The sequence below is a fragment of the Adiantum capillus-veneris genome, chromosome 30 (genome assembly GCF_014529385.1).
Source record: "Adiantum capillus-veneris isolate H3 chromosome 30, ASM1452938v2, whole genome shotgun sequence".
Classification (NCBI taxonomy): Eukaryota; Viridiplantae; Streptophyta; class Polypodiopsida; order Polypodiales; family Pteridaceae; genus Adiantum; species Adiantum capillus-veneris.
Window position 1 is genome coordinate 91,523,180 of NC_140960.1, and position 11,928 is coordinate 91,535,107.

At 42.0% G+C, this 11,928-nt stretch overlaps 1 protein-coding gene across 9 annotated transcripts; it reads left to right on the forward strand.

Moving 5' to 3' along the window:
* Window positions 1–202: 202 nt before the first annotated feature.
* LOC147418394 (homeobox-leucine zipper protein HDG2-like) lies at window positions 203–6,883 on the forward strand. Of its 9 annotated transcripts, XM_086506431.1 has the most exons (17): window positions 203–688; window positions 1,629–1,746; window positions 1,844–2,041; window positions 2,192–2,596; window positions 2,672–2,773; window positions 2,962–3,168; window positions 3,250–3,424; window positions 3,504–3,775; window positions 3,855–3,950; window positions 4,052–4,456; window positions 4,575–4,592; window positions 4,718–4,755; window positions 4,933–5,008; window positions 5,123–5,154; window positions 5,466–5,605; window positions 5,846–5,931; window positions 6,111–6,883. In XM_086506431.1, exons 1-17 carry the CDS (start codon window positions 243–245, stop codon window positions 6,168–6,170), a joined length of 2,874 nt encoding a protein of 957 aa, XP_086362557.1. In that variant the 5' UTR covers window positions 203–242; the 3' UTR covers window positions 6,171–6,883. The 9 variants fall into 9 exon arrangements, 1 of the variants encoding a protein (XP_086362557.1); XR_015187218.1 differs by having other exon boundaries at window positions 209–688; window positions 4,052–5,752; window positions 6,131–6,883; XR_015187219.1 differs by having other exon boundaries at window positions 209–688; window positions 4,052–5,752; window positions 6,195–6,883.
* Window positions 6,884–11,928: the final 5,045 nt, after the last annotated feature.

Consider the following 11,928-nt stretch of genomic DNA (forward strand, 5'->3'; position numbering starts at 1 on the left):
CGACTTGCGCACCGTCGATGCCATCAAATGGGCTTCTCACCATCCCCGGCAAATAGTCCTTAGACCTTCCCTAGGCCGTCAAATTGGTCAATCTTTTTGGCCATTTTGCAACTTGGACAGGTCTGGACAAGCGCAACGGTTTGCTCAAGAAAAGCGTGACGAAAGCCACAGTAGCATACGCCCCTGCAAAGTTCGTGCCAGCATGGCCGTGGGGACAGGGATGTGGCAGAGTAAAGCGCGGCATGATAGGGCAGCTCCCAATTAAGGACAAGATGAGTAACAGCAGCAGGAGGAGGGAAGCTCCCTCGGACATCATCAGAGACAAACCCTCTCTCGCAGCAACAGAGAGAGACAAATTCTCGCTTGGAGCAGCAGACCGAGGCAAACCAGAGCGAGTTGTGACCCCTGCAGGGGCCGGACGCTCCATCGCTGAGGCTATGTGTAGCAAAGATGGAGCAGATACAAGCCACGACGATGAAGGGGACAGCACTCCTAGGCTCAAGAGCAGTGCCATGGCCCGGAAGTCCCGTGGGGAGGATGCTGAAAGCAAGTCTCTTAGCAGTGAAAACAATCCAGACGGAGCCTCTGCAGATGACATGGACCTTGATGCTTCTGCTACTCCTGGTAAGCGCCGTGGCAGAAAACGGTGCTATCGACATACCCAACACCAAATTCTGGAAATGGAAAGGTTAGTTGGCAGATTCTTCCTTCCATATTTTGCTACTTTCTGAGAATTTGCATGTCTTGAGAAGCTTTACACCTTTACTGTACAAAATTGCAAGTCATTTGTCTTTCAAGGCCAATTCTTTTCCTTTGAGTTGGCTGTGTAGTTGCTAGTTCTGGCACAGAGGAAATGGTACTATGCACAATTTGGCCCTACTTGGGCCGTTGTTGCTTGCACTTGTAAGAGGATCAGCTTTTTCAGTTGAAGTACCCTTGAGGGGCTTCAAGGGTGTACGGTTGCTGTTAATGGCACATATCATTGGCCGCACAGCGTTCTTTTAACATTCAGAAACCCATATTACATCCTTCTGTTGTCAATAGGGTATAATGTAAGACTCCTTCAAGGATTTGTAGGTGTAGATGGGTTGGCAATTGTATTTCGGGTGAATCTTTGGAAATTGTCGACAAAACTGGCACTTTATGGTGCATTTTTGGTAAATTTATTTCCAAAAATCACAAAAATTTGGAAATTTTTGGCTGTTATCTTGTTAATCAGGGTATAAATAGCCCCTCAGCGTCAATTGTTTTCACGCTGGCTACTTCATAGCACCTCCTCGATATTTTATCTCCATATCCTGCCGCCATGCGACTGCTGGCTACCTTGTGCTTTGGAGGTGGCTTAAATGGAGTTGTTATATATAGTACCTCCGCTAGGCTTGAAGATGGCAGAGCATCGAGAATGCTTTCAACATGACAGCAGTTATCTATCAAATTAGATCAATGGTCCTGAGACCCTAGGACTTAAAACTTTTTGTGTATGTTTTTGTTTATTTGGATCTTGCGAGGAAGTTTGTTTTTAAGGCTTGATTGAGAATTTTTGGAAAAATATTGAGTCTTTCATATACTTATGCTTTTTAAACCCATTTAGAGTCTTGAGTTGATTTGAGGCACCATATTATTCACAGGTTGTTTAAGGAATGCCCCCATCCGGACGAGAAGGCACGGCTTGAGTTGAGTAAGGAGCTTAATCTTGACCCCCGGCAAGTCAAGTTCTGGTTTCAGAACAAGCGCACTCAAATGAAGGTACTTTTTGCATTATCTAAAACAAATTATTTGTTTAGAGGAGCTCTATGATTCCCAGTCCCATGTAGTGATCCATCTCTTTCATATTGCCCATCAGACTCAGCAAGAGCGTCATGACAATTCCTATTTGAGAAATGAGAATGACAAGCTGAGGGCAGAGATCAAAGCATTAAGAGATGCTTTAAAACAGGCTACATGCTCTAAATGTGGGGTACTGGCTGTTAATGATCATACGGATCAAGTTTCTCCGGAGGAGCAGAGGTCATTGATTGATAATGTGGAGATGGATGCAGAGGTTTTGAATTGCTTTCACCTCTTTGTGGTGCATATCATTCATGTTTATGGTGTGTTGTTTGTGGCTGCATGGGATACTCATATGTACATATGGAAAGATCTTTTCTGGCTTGATTGGTTTGTCAGTGCAGCTGTTTGTGTGACTCTACAGTTGAACCTTTCGGGAGGTCAACGTGTTCAAACAGTTCCAGCAGCCACTTCTAGCACACTCGACGGGCTTGCTCAGGCTGGACTTTCAAGCAATCATGCATCGTCTGGGCCATCTGTTGCAGAAATTGCTACGCACCCTTTATGCTTAACAGATTCCGAGAAGCTCATGGTCGTGGACCTAGCGGTGTCAGCTATGGAAGAGCTAGCCCAAATTGCGCAAGCTGTGGAGCCCCTTTGGATGCTTGATCTGAACTCTACCAGTGAAGTATTGGATAGAAGGGAGTATCAGAGGCAATTCAAAAACATTATTGGTCCTGCCATTTCGGGAACAACTGCTGAGGCGACACGAGAAACTGATGTTGTGATGATAGATGCTCGCTCTGTAATTGAGACGTTCATGGAAGTGGTATGCCTGAGCTTTGCGTCCAGTTGAGGCCTGCTTGGCAACAAAATTTTATGTTGTTTTGTTTTATTTTTTCAGGATTTGTGGGCACAGATGTTTTCTTCTATAGTAGCGAGGGCTTGGAAGGTGGAAGCTTTATCAAGTGGACCGATAGACCCCTTCGATGGTGCAATGCAAGTTGTAAGTATTAACTCTTATTTTCTTAGAACAACACTGATTTATGTTGAGCACTTGTTGTGGAATCTGATAAGTCATGGCTGTTATAGAACTGATAGAGTTCATTATGGAGTTTAGCTAATAAACTTTATTTCCACTTATCTTGTTTACACTGAAGAAAGCCTGTAAACGTTAACTGTGCCTAACCTCAGGTTTACGCCGAGCTTCAGTTGCCTACACCATTTGTTCCAACACGGGATGCCTATTTTCTGCGATATTCCAAGAGAGTGGATCATCAATGGCTTGTGGTGGATGTTTGCATAGATAGCTTGCGAGCCAATCCCCCTCCTTCGTTGCTGAAGTGCAGGAAGCGGCCCTCTGGTTGTGTGCTTGAGGAGACAACAAATGGGTATTCTAAGGTATGTTCGAAGAATAATCCTGTCACTGTGCTGGGCGAAGTATGTAGAGGCACAGACAAATGTTTTATGGTTGTTTTGCAGATTACGTGGGTAGAGCATGTGGAAGTCGACAATGCTGGTGTACATCCTATCTATCAATCACTTGTGAATAGTGGGATTGGTTTTGGAGCCCAATTATGGGTAGCCACATTGCAAAGACAATGTAAACGAATAGCTAGTCTCCTTGCAAACAGAAACTTTGGTAGTAAAGACACAGGTGGGGCAAGTTTTATGAATTTAAGAAGCTGTAATCTTAGTGTGTAAGCGTCATAACCTTGCTGTTCTTTTGTTTTAAGTGCTGGCAAACAATGAGGGTCGCCTTAGTGTGCTGAAGCTTGCAGAGCGCATGACCAACAACTTCTGTGCTGGTGTTAGTGCTGCTTCGAAGCATTCATGGATAACCCTATCTGGATCTGGTACAGAAGACTTCAAGGTAGTCATTCGGGAAAGCATTGATGATCCAGGCAGGCCTCCAGGCATAGTACTTAGTGCGGCTACTTCATTGCGATTGCCTGTTTCACCCGCAAGACTCTTCCATTTTCTTTGTGATCACAGCCGCCGAACAGAGGTAACTGTTTTGTCTCTGCACATGTTCATGTGAGAGAATAGCTTTCGCTCAGTATGCTTGTGGCCTGGTTGTATGGCAGTGGGACATTTTGTCTAACATGGGTGTGGTGGAAGAGACGGTTTATGTTTCGAAAGGAGATAGTTTTGGGAACAGCGTCTCTCTTCTTAAAGTTAATGTGAGATCTTCAAGCCTTTGTTTTACTCAAGATTTGTCTGCTTTTTTTGTTACACTCACTTTACTGTTGCCCTCACGTACTGTGATGGTGGTTTTCTTCAGAGTGTGAGCTCAAATCCAAGCAACTCCTTAATCCTACAGGATTGTTGTAGTGACAAATCATGCTTTTTGGTCGTTTATGCCTTGGTTGATATGGATGCTATGAAGGCTGTACTCAATGGAGGGGACCCAGATGTGGTCACTTTACTGCCTTCCGGCTTTGCTATTTTGCCTGATAGGACTGCATCGTCACAGAGTGTCAATCACCTTCGCAATGGTAGCCATCAGAAGATTAGCCACATGATTGGCAGCGTGGAAAATCCATCTGCTTCATTGCTTACGATGGCGTTTCAGATTCTTGTGGACCACGAACTTTCTGCTAAACTCTCCTTGGAGTCTGTGGCCACAATAAATAACCTTATTTCCTCTACAATAATGAGGATCAAAAGAGCTCTTTCATGTGATCAGGTGTGAGAACATGGTGGTGCCTTTAGGAAACTGATAGTGCCTATCAATGTCAGGTGATTTGCGAAGGTAGTTCATTTTCTGTACTTCACTGGCTGGATTCCAGATGAGAGCTTGGTAGAATCATCAGGGTTTGCAGGTATTTGATCAGAGTTACCTCATTTGATTGAAGAGCTTAGACAAAGGGAAGAGAGAGTTTAAATCAAATTGGGGTTCTGGCTTTTTTCAGTACTCTGGACATGAGCTTGTCTTACCCTTTTTCAGGGTGCTAAGGCTGCATCTGTGATACCTATATACAACACGTGCTCAATACCTCGAGAGGAATCAAATAAATTGTGAAAAGCTCAAGAGTCCTGAGCACACGTATATACAGGAGAATGGATTTTATCAGTTTGAGTCCTTGACAGAAAGTTATTTTACATCGAAGCAGATGGATAAACACATGTGGGTCTGGTACAAAGAAAGAAATTATACGACAGCAATGTCTTAACTGATCGCTTCCAGGAAGGCAAAGTGCCATGGAAGTGGAAATTAATTTTTAATTTATCGCAACATGTGAGTCCCATGTATTGAAGCAAGTTTGTGCCAACTAACTCATCTTTGCCAGAAGTTTGGAGCTACAAATGCTTGCAGCTGATGATTAACTGGACGATGTATGTTCTTTTCTAGCTTTTGAGAAGCCAAGTAGAACAGGAAGACAGGTATCCTTAGCACATGGTGATGGCTGGTCACCGTAATGGCAAAAGTTTGTACACAGCTGCTGATCGGCCGAAGAGCATGGTCCTCAGCACATGGAGCAGCGGACTGGGGAAGCAGTGAACCACGCGCAAGCACCTGGAAACCTTGATGGTGAGACGCTCGGGTTGCACGTTGCAAGAAAGGATGGATTCCAACTGCCAGCCAGCCAGCTACCTCAGCTCACTCCCCCTGGACCAAAGTGATTGGCTGGACGGATATCCTTTGTCTGCTCACTACAAAAAGCTCTTTTTCAAACAGCAAGAACACACTCCAGGGCACTAAATGTACTGAGCTCATCCCCAGCTCTATCATTGGCTCGAGTGCTGACAGAGAGCAGCAAGGTGTTGTCTTTGTCAATGATGTTGCAACAAAATGAGGTTAACCTAATGTTGTTGAGAATTACTGACGCTTCAGGTAATCAACCCTTTTTTTCCCTTCCTTTTACAGGCATGCATCTGCTTACTTGTACTTGTCTCGAACTACTTTGAGTGATGACATCTGTTAATTCAACACCTCTACCTTCACTTACTGATGGATCTGTATTCTCAGCCCTTGACAGATGTATTGAATCGGCTCTTAGTTCTGTGTTCTAATGCTTCTTGGCTTTTCTCCCGATGCTATTTTTATTTAACCACATATTTATTGATGCCTCAGGATTCTTAAGAAACGATGAAGGACCATTTGAGTCTGCACGTGGGGGAATTCAGAGTTGCTCATGGACTCTCCAGTATTTGTTAAAGGTAGTGGTAATTCTTTGGTGTCCACTTCCCAGCATTCTGTGGATATTGCAATAAAGTTTTACTTGACATTGTCTCAGAACATTGCTAGTTTGGGAAAAGTTTGATTCTGTTGACTTGATTCTAGGAAGACCCCTGTGGATTCTGTCTGACTTGCTTCTCCTTTTTACGTATGTATGGAGGTTGGTTTGTGTGTTTTCAGCGGTCACTGTTATGGCATGGGTTACAAGGATGCACATTAAGATGAACTGATTTGGTCTTAATAGAGGGAGCCCTTGCTACTGCCTCCTTTTGTAGAGGCACCCGCACGTACGACCTCCCAGTAGGAGAACGACCTGGGCATGGAGAGCTGTCAAACTGCGATCAGAAAAAGGTCCTGTCACTTCTTAAAAGGACCCCCGAATGACTATATATCAAGGCAAGGGTACTTTGATAGTAGATCAAATGGTTGTGGTGTTCGTTCGCCCGATCTTGGGCTGGACATTCAGCTCTAGTCTGTTGTATTACAGTAGTTTTTTACTGAGGTCTCGCCCCACCGAAGCAAGCTCTACTGAGGCTGATTAGGGCACTGATCAGATACTCGTGGTCTTCTCCCTTCCACATCCTGCAAGCTGTGAATCTAAATTGGGCATTGGTTATACTTCTCAGTGACGCCATGCCCTTGCCGCCAGTAGGCTACCTCAGGCTGGGTGCCACTGCCACTGTGTTGTGTTGAATACTGCTCTTGTGGGCCCTGTATGCCAAACATGCTACTCTTTCTCAGGCACAAGTGTCTTATGGAGTGCTTTGATTGCAGGCCAATATGCCCAAAAGGATATTCACTACAATGCTCAGAGCAAATGGATCATGCTTCCAAAACAGTGAAATTTACATCACGAAGTGATATGCTAGTCAAGGACCACCATGTTTTAGTCATCTTGAAGTTGTTTGATTTTTTGTCAAGTTGTTTTATGATCAGAGCGTTCTTCTCCTTGGATCAGTAAACAAGTATTAATTGCAAATAACAGAGCGGTCAGTGACATGGCTTTGTGGCATTAATTGTGGGTTCTTTGGTGTTTTTCTTTCTTTCTGAATGGGTTAGTTTTGGGCTTAGATAATTGAAGAGTGATGCCTACTGCACAATTCATGCATATTTTAAAGAATGTTGATCCTTCATAAAGGAAGGGGTCTTTACTGCTTCAGTTATTGCGATCATGGGCGCGAGAAATTTGCTTAAGAGATTGTCAGGTTCGAATTGTGTATTTTGGGGTGTCTTTGCTCTCCTACCATTTATGGACACGCATAGGAGAAGAGGCAATTGTAAGGTTGGATCATGCCCTATTGGTGCTTCTTAGGGAATTGGACTCTGCTGTCTGTAAAAGTTTGTGCTTTTTCATGGGGAAAAGAACAGATGTTTTCCTAGCCAGATTAGTAAGTATGCCCCATATTGAAAGATACTTACTAATCTCACCTCTCATCTTGCGTAATACCGATTTTACTTTCGGTATAAATGATACTAACAAATACAAGTAACTTGAATTGTAAGGAAATTCCGACTACCCTTTTCGAGGCTTACTGGAGAGAAAGCTAGTCATGCTTGGTTGGCCTTCTTTGCAAAGTTATGCATGAAGATATTTCTCTTGGAAAACAAACGCAATGTATACTTTGTGACAGAGTGTTACTTATAGAGCAAGGTGTTTGCTTGAGACCAATTCCTATTTTAAAGAACAGTTAAACTTTCCACACTACAAAATGATTTTTAAAAAGTCGTCGAAAATTTAGAGTGCACGGACCACTTCAGTGCTGTATTGAAATGGTGGAGAGTGGGAACATTGTCTCTTCATAATCTATAAGAAATAGAAGCTCTGCCTTACCTTTAGCCAAGTGCACCCTTGACGGATCAATGCTGAATGGTTCTCAGTTCTTACCAATGTGCAAATATAGATAGTGTTTTTTCCAAGTATGGATGAGAAGGATGGAGCTCATCATACTTGACTAAACATGCAGTCTCCTCACTACCTTTTACAAATCAAGGGTTTGTCTTGATATGTTACATAACTGTGTCTCTCTTCCACCTTCATCTAAACTGTCTCTCTTCCACCTCCATCTAACCTCTGACATTGTCTCCGCTTGTGCAATTGTTCTTTGTTGTAACCAACTCGGTCTGCCTCGAGGAATCGTCCCACTCGCCATGTGGACTTTGTCAATTAGTCATTGAGCTAGCAAATTTAAAAAATCTTTTTGTTCCTTAAAACAACTAAATGTCTTTTATTCTTTGCTTTCTTATGGTTGTTACATAAGAGTGATGGCATTCCAGCTCTTGGTTGAGCCTTGGCCTCTTTGACCGTCATAATTTTACTACCTTTTTCTTTAGAGCATGGTAAAGCAAATATCTTTTAAGTATTGGTTCATTTATATTGCCATATCGTCCAAAGTTTCTTTTGTGAGATAACCTTGGTTACATTATCAACTTGGGCATAACTTTGCTTCTTAATAGGGTCTTCCTAGAAGAAAGGCCTCTATGTTGTGGTCAATGTTGGGGTATGGCCTTAGGACGCGTGTCTTTGCAAACTTTGTTAGTAGGATTACTTTGTGAAAGCAAGTGACTAGCACCATTTGTGTAGTTGACACTAACAACATTCACTAAATCTGTATGGGATGACAAAGAAACAAAGATCATCCTTTTTCTAGTACTTGCTTACCTAATTTAGCTGTGTTAACAAGGGGTATGACTTTGGGTTGCTTCCATTCATTTTATGGTATAGCAAGTTGTCGAGGATGTTCATTTATTGATTATTCTATTAAAAAAGGAAACTTTGAATTCAAGCTTTTTTAAAGTTCAAGTGCCTCTTGTTGCTTCAATCTAGTTAACTTCCTTGGATTTCTACAAATTGAATTGGAACATACATAGAAACTTGAAATGGTATCGACGAGTGTAGGTTTCTTGTAGGGGATAGACAACTTGATTGTTTATGGTTTAATGCTTGATTTTTGTAGTGGGGGGAATAATTACAACTTTTGCCACTGTGTTGTCAAGATGTTTTATTAATAGTTTAGAACTGTCTGTATCCTTTGGGAGGTGTCATTCACCCTTTTTTTGTCGGAAATGTTTCATGTGAGGATTGATGCTTGTCAGCCTATTTTCTTGAGTGCTTCTTTGAGAAGCCCAATCCTAGGTTTCATAAACGATAGTGAGTTATTTTTCTAATCAGCTTGTATCCTAATGAGAAATATCATGGAAAAGAATTGATATTTTCATAATGAAGTCATAGAGATTAATGCATAGTGAAGGCCATTCGTTCCTTCAATCATTACCTTTGCTCCACCTTCAAGCCTTAGAGTGTTTTCACCTTCAAAGTAAGAGAATTTTTAATATCGTAGGAACACTCCCAAGAGACCTCACAGATCTACCCGAAGAGTCTTGAACTCAAGTCCTCGTATTCAAGACGAAACTGGGATAGCCAATCCACCACACTTATGGACCACTCTTTGACTAGCACCTCTAACAAGGTAGTCCCACAATGTACCTTATATTGATTCATCCTAATAAGTAGCTTATACCATAATAATTCATTAGGACCTTGTGGACACTTTTCTTTGGGACATGTGGATATTCTCAGTGATGCAATCACGTAAATGTGACCGACTACTAGGATTTGAATCTTACACAAGCATTAATCAACATTAATCCCAACTATGGTTGCTAGATATACTTTTATAAACACTTCCAACTTAGCTACGAGAGAACTTATTTGACAAATTCTCTTTTGAAAATGGGGGCATTGCTACTTTCATTAGAGATATTCACACCAAAGGGCCCCTTTAGACATTAGGCGATGATTAAGCACATGGGTAGAGGGTTGTGCTAACACCCTACATTCTTTCCTTCCTTTTTCAATTTGTGGGGAGCGGGGACTAAGAAGGGATAGGATGTGGTAGGTGAGGGGGTCATAATTACTTTTTCTTACTGAAAATATATGTCACATACCATGAATTGAGTTAACCCGATCTACTTCTTTTCAAAAAATTTCCCATCATCTCCCCCCCCACCCCCCCCCCCCCCCCACCGCCCAAAAAAAGTTCTTCCTAACCGATGTTCATTCATCTCTCTGGAAATCCTCTCTAGGAGTCCTTTCTCAACACCCTATTGCTCAAATGTCGACAAATTACTACATGAGTAACCTTCTCATGGCTCAAATTCTCCTTCGCTCTTATCTCTAACACCCATCTCCTACCACATCAAGGGCGTCATGGATATCACCACAAAGATTTCTTTGGGCCTTATCCTCTAGTCCTTCTTTAAACATGAGCAACACATTAGAGCCAAAAGGATTAAAACGATTCATGCAAGGAATTGATCAATTCTACTAATTTGCATAATTTTGAATGATAAAAGACCTCAAAATATGGTCGTTACTTATATGCTCCCAATGTCTTCACAATCTATGCCATGGCAGAGAGGAAGACACAACCATGACTGCTAGGGAGCAAGAAAGTGCACAATGCACCACACATATTGTCATAAAACTTAATATCTAACTTTCTCAAATGATTTTCTCATCTTAAACTAGCCATTTAAAATGGGAGGATAATGAGAACAAGGGTTAGAATATTAATATGTGCTACTATGCTTATCTCAATAGGTGGCCAAGAGGAGAGAGAGTCTACCAAAGAGCAATCTTAACCCAATGAATCTTGAAGTGACCTTAGGGTAAGCTTCATTAAGCCTCCAAAAGGATGGTACTAAAGTCCATTGGGCTTGGCATTAAGGGAATAATGCCAATTCTATGTATTTTAGACTATCTAAAATGTTTCCTAAGGTTACCATGGGGCAAGTGACACCCCCCACTTGCAAGGGATAAGCCCTAGATGCAAGGATATGAGAGAGAACACGTGCGCACGCGCGCGCGCACACACACACACACACACACACACACACACACACACACACACACACACAAATACTTGAGTCGTTACTCAAAGTTCTCCACTTTATTTAGTTTAAAAGAACTTTGTTTTTTACAAAAAAACCCCCCTCCTTGCTCTTCACCTTTACATGTCTAGTAGCCCATCCATTACATGATCGCACAAACAGCTGTCACAGTAAAAACAGGTGTTTGGACGGTCTGACAAAGGTAGGATTCGAGTAGATAAGATTACTCCATACTCCAAGGTTCGTGGAGTGATGTTGAAATACCCTCTGAGTGGCTGACCATAGCTGCGATACAAAAACATCTTTTGTCATGGAATAAACTGCGCTAGTAGATATAATCGTTCTGAAAAACCTTGCTTCATTGAATATTCTACATAATAGTATCGTGGCCCTATGCCCATTGCTTCAGTTACCATCGTAAGACGAATGTTATTCATAAAATGCTCTCGGCCCCAAAGAGTCACCCTTGTCACTCGGTTCTGATATGTCCACCGCTTCGTCTGAGACACAGATGTGCCTAAGTGCGGAAATAAAAGCCGTTCATAATGGAGAAGTGTGGCTCGCTTAGTAAATTCACTTGACTGCTGAAGATGTGCGATAGATATAGCTAAAACCTGATCCCTATTATGAGCCATAGCAGATAAATGTGTTGAATACACCTGATGATAATTTTAGATGTTTGATTTTAACTCTCAAATAGCTACTCTCAACAATTGCTATGCACTGGTTTGATTAAAAGATGCTCGTCTTTTATAGACATTTTGGTGACAGAACCCTTTGGTTGTTTATAAAAAAGAAAAAGAACTTTACTTCGGATGCCTCATCTAGTATGCTTTGGCATTAGTCTCTAAATTTGTCCTAGGTGAAGAATCTCTTACCAAAGAATCTGATGAGATGTAAGTTTATGGGTTACTGTTGGCTGGTACCCACCCTAGGTCGAGAGCACTGGCTCGTATGAAGACCGGGTATCGATATTACGACAGAAAAAAAACTCTTGCTATCTACGGCTACTTTTATTTAAACACATAATGTGTTTTGGTATTTTGTAGTGTTTTTTATTTTTTGAAGCTGGGGACTGCTTTGTACAT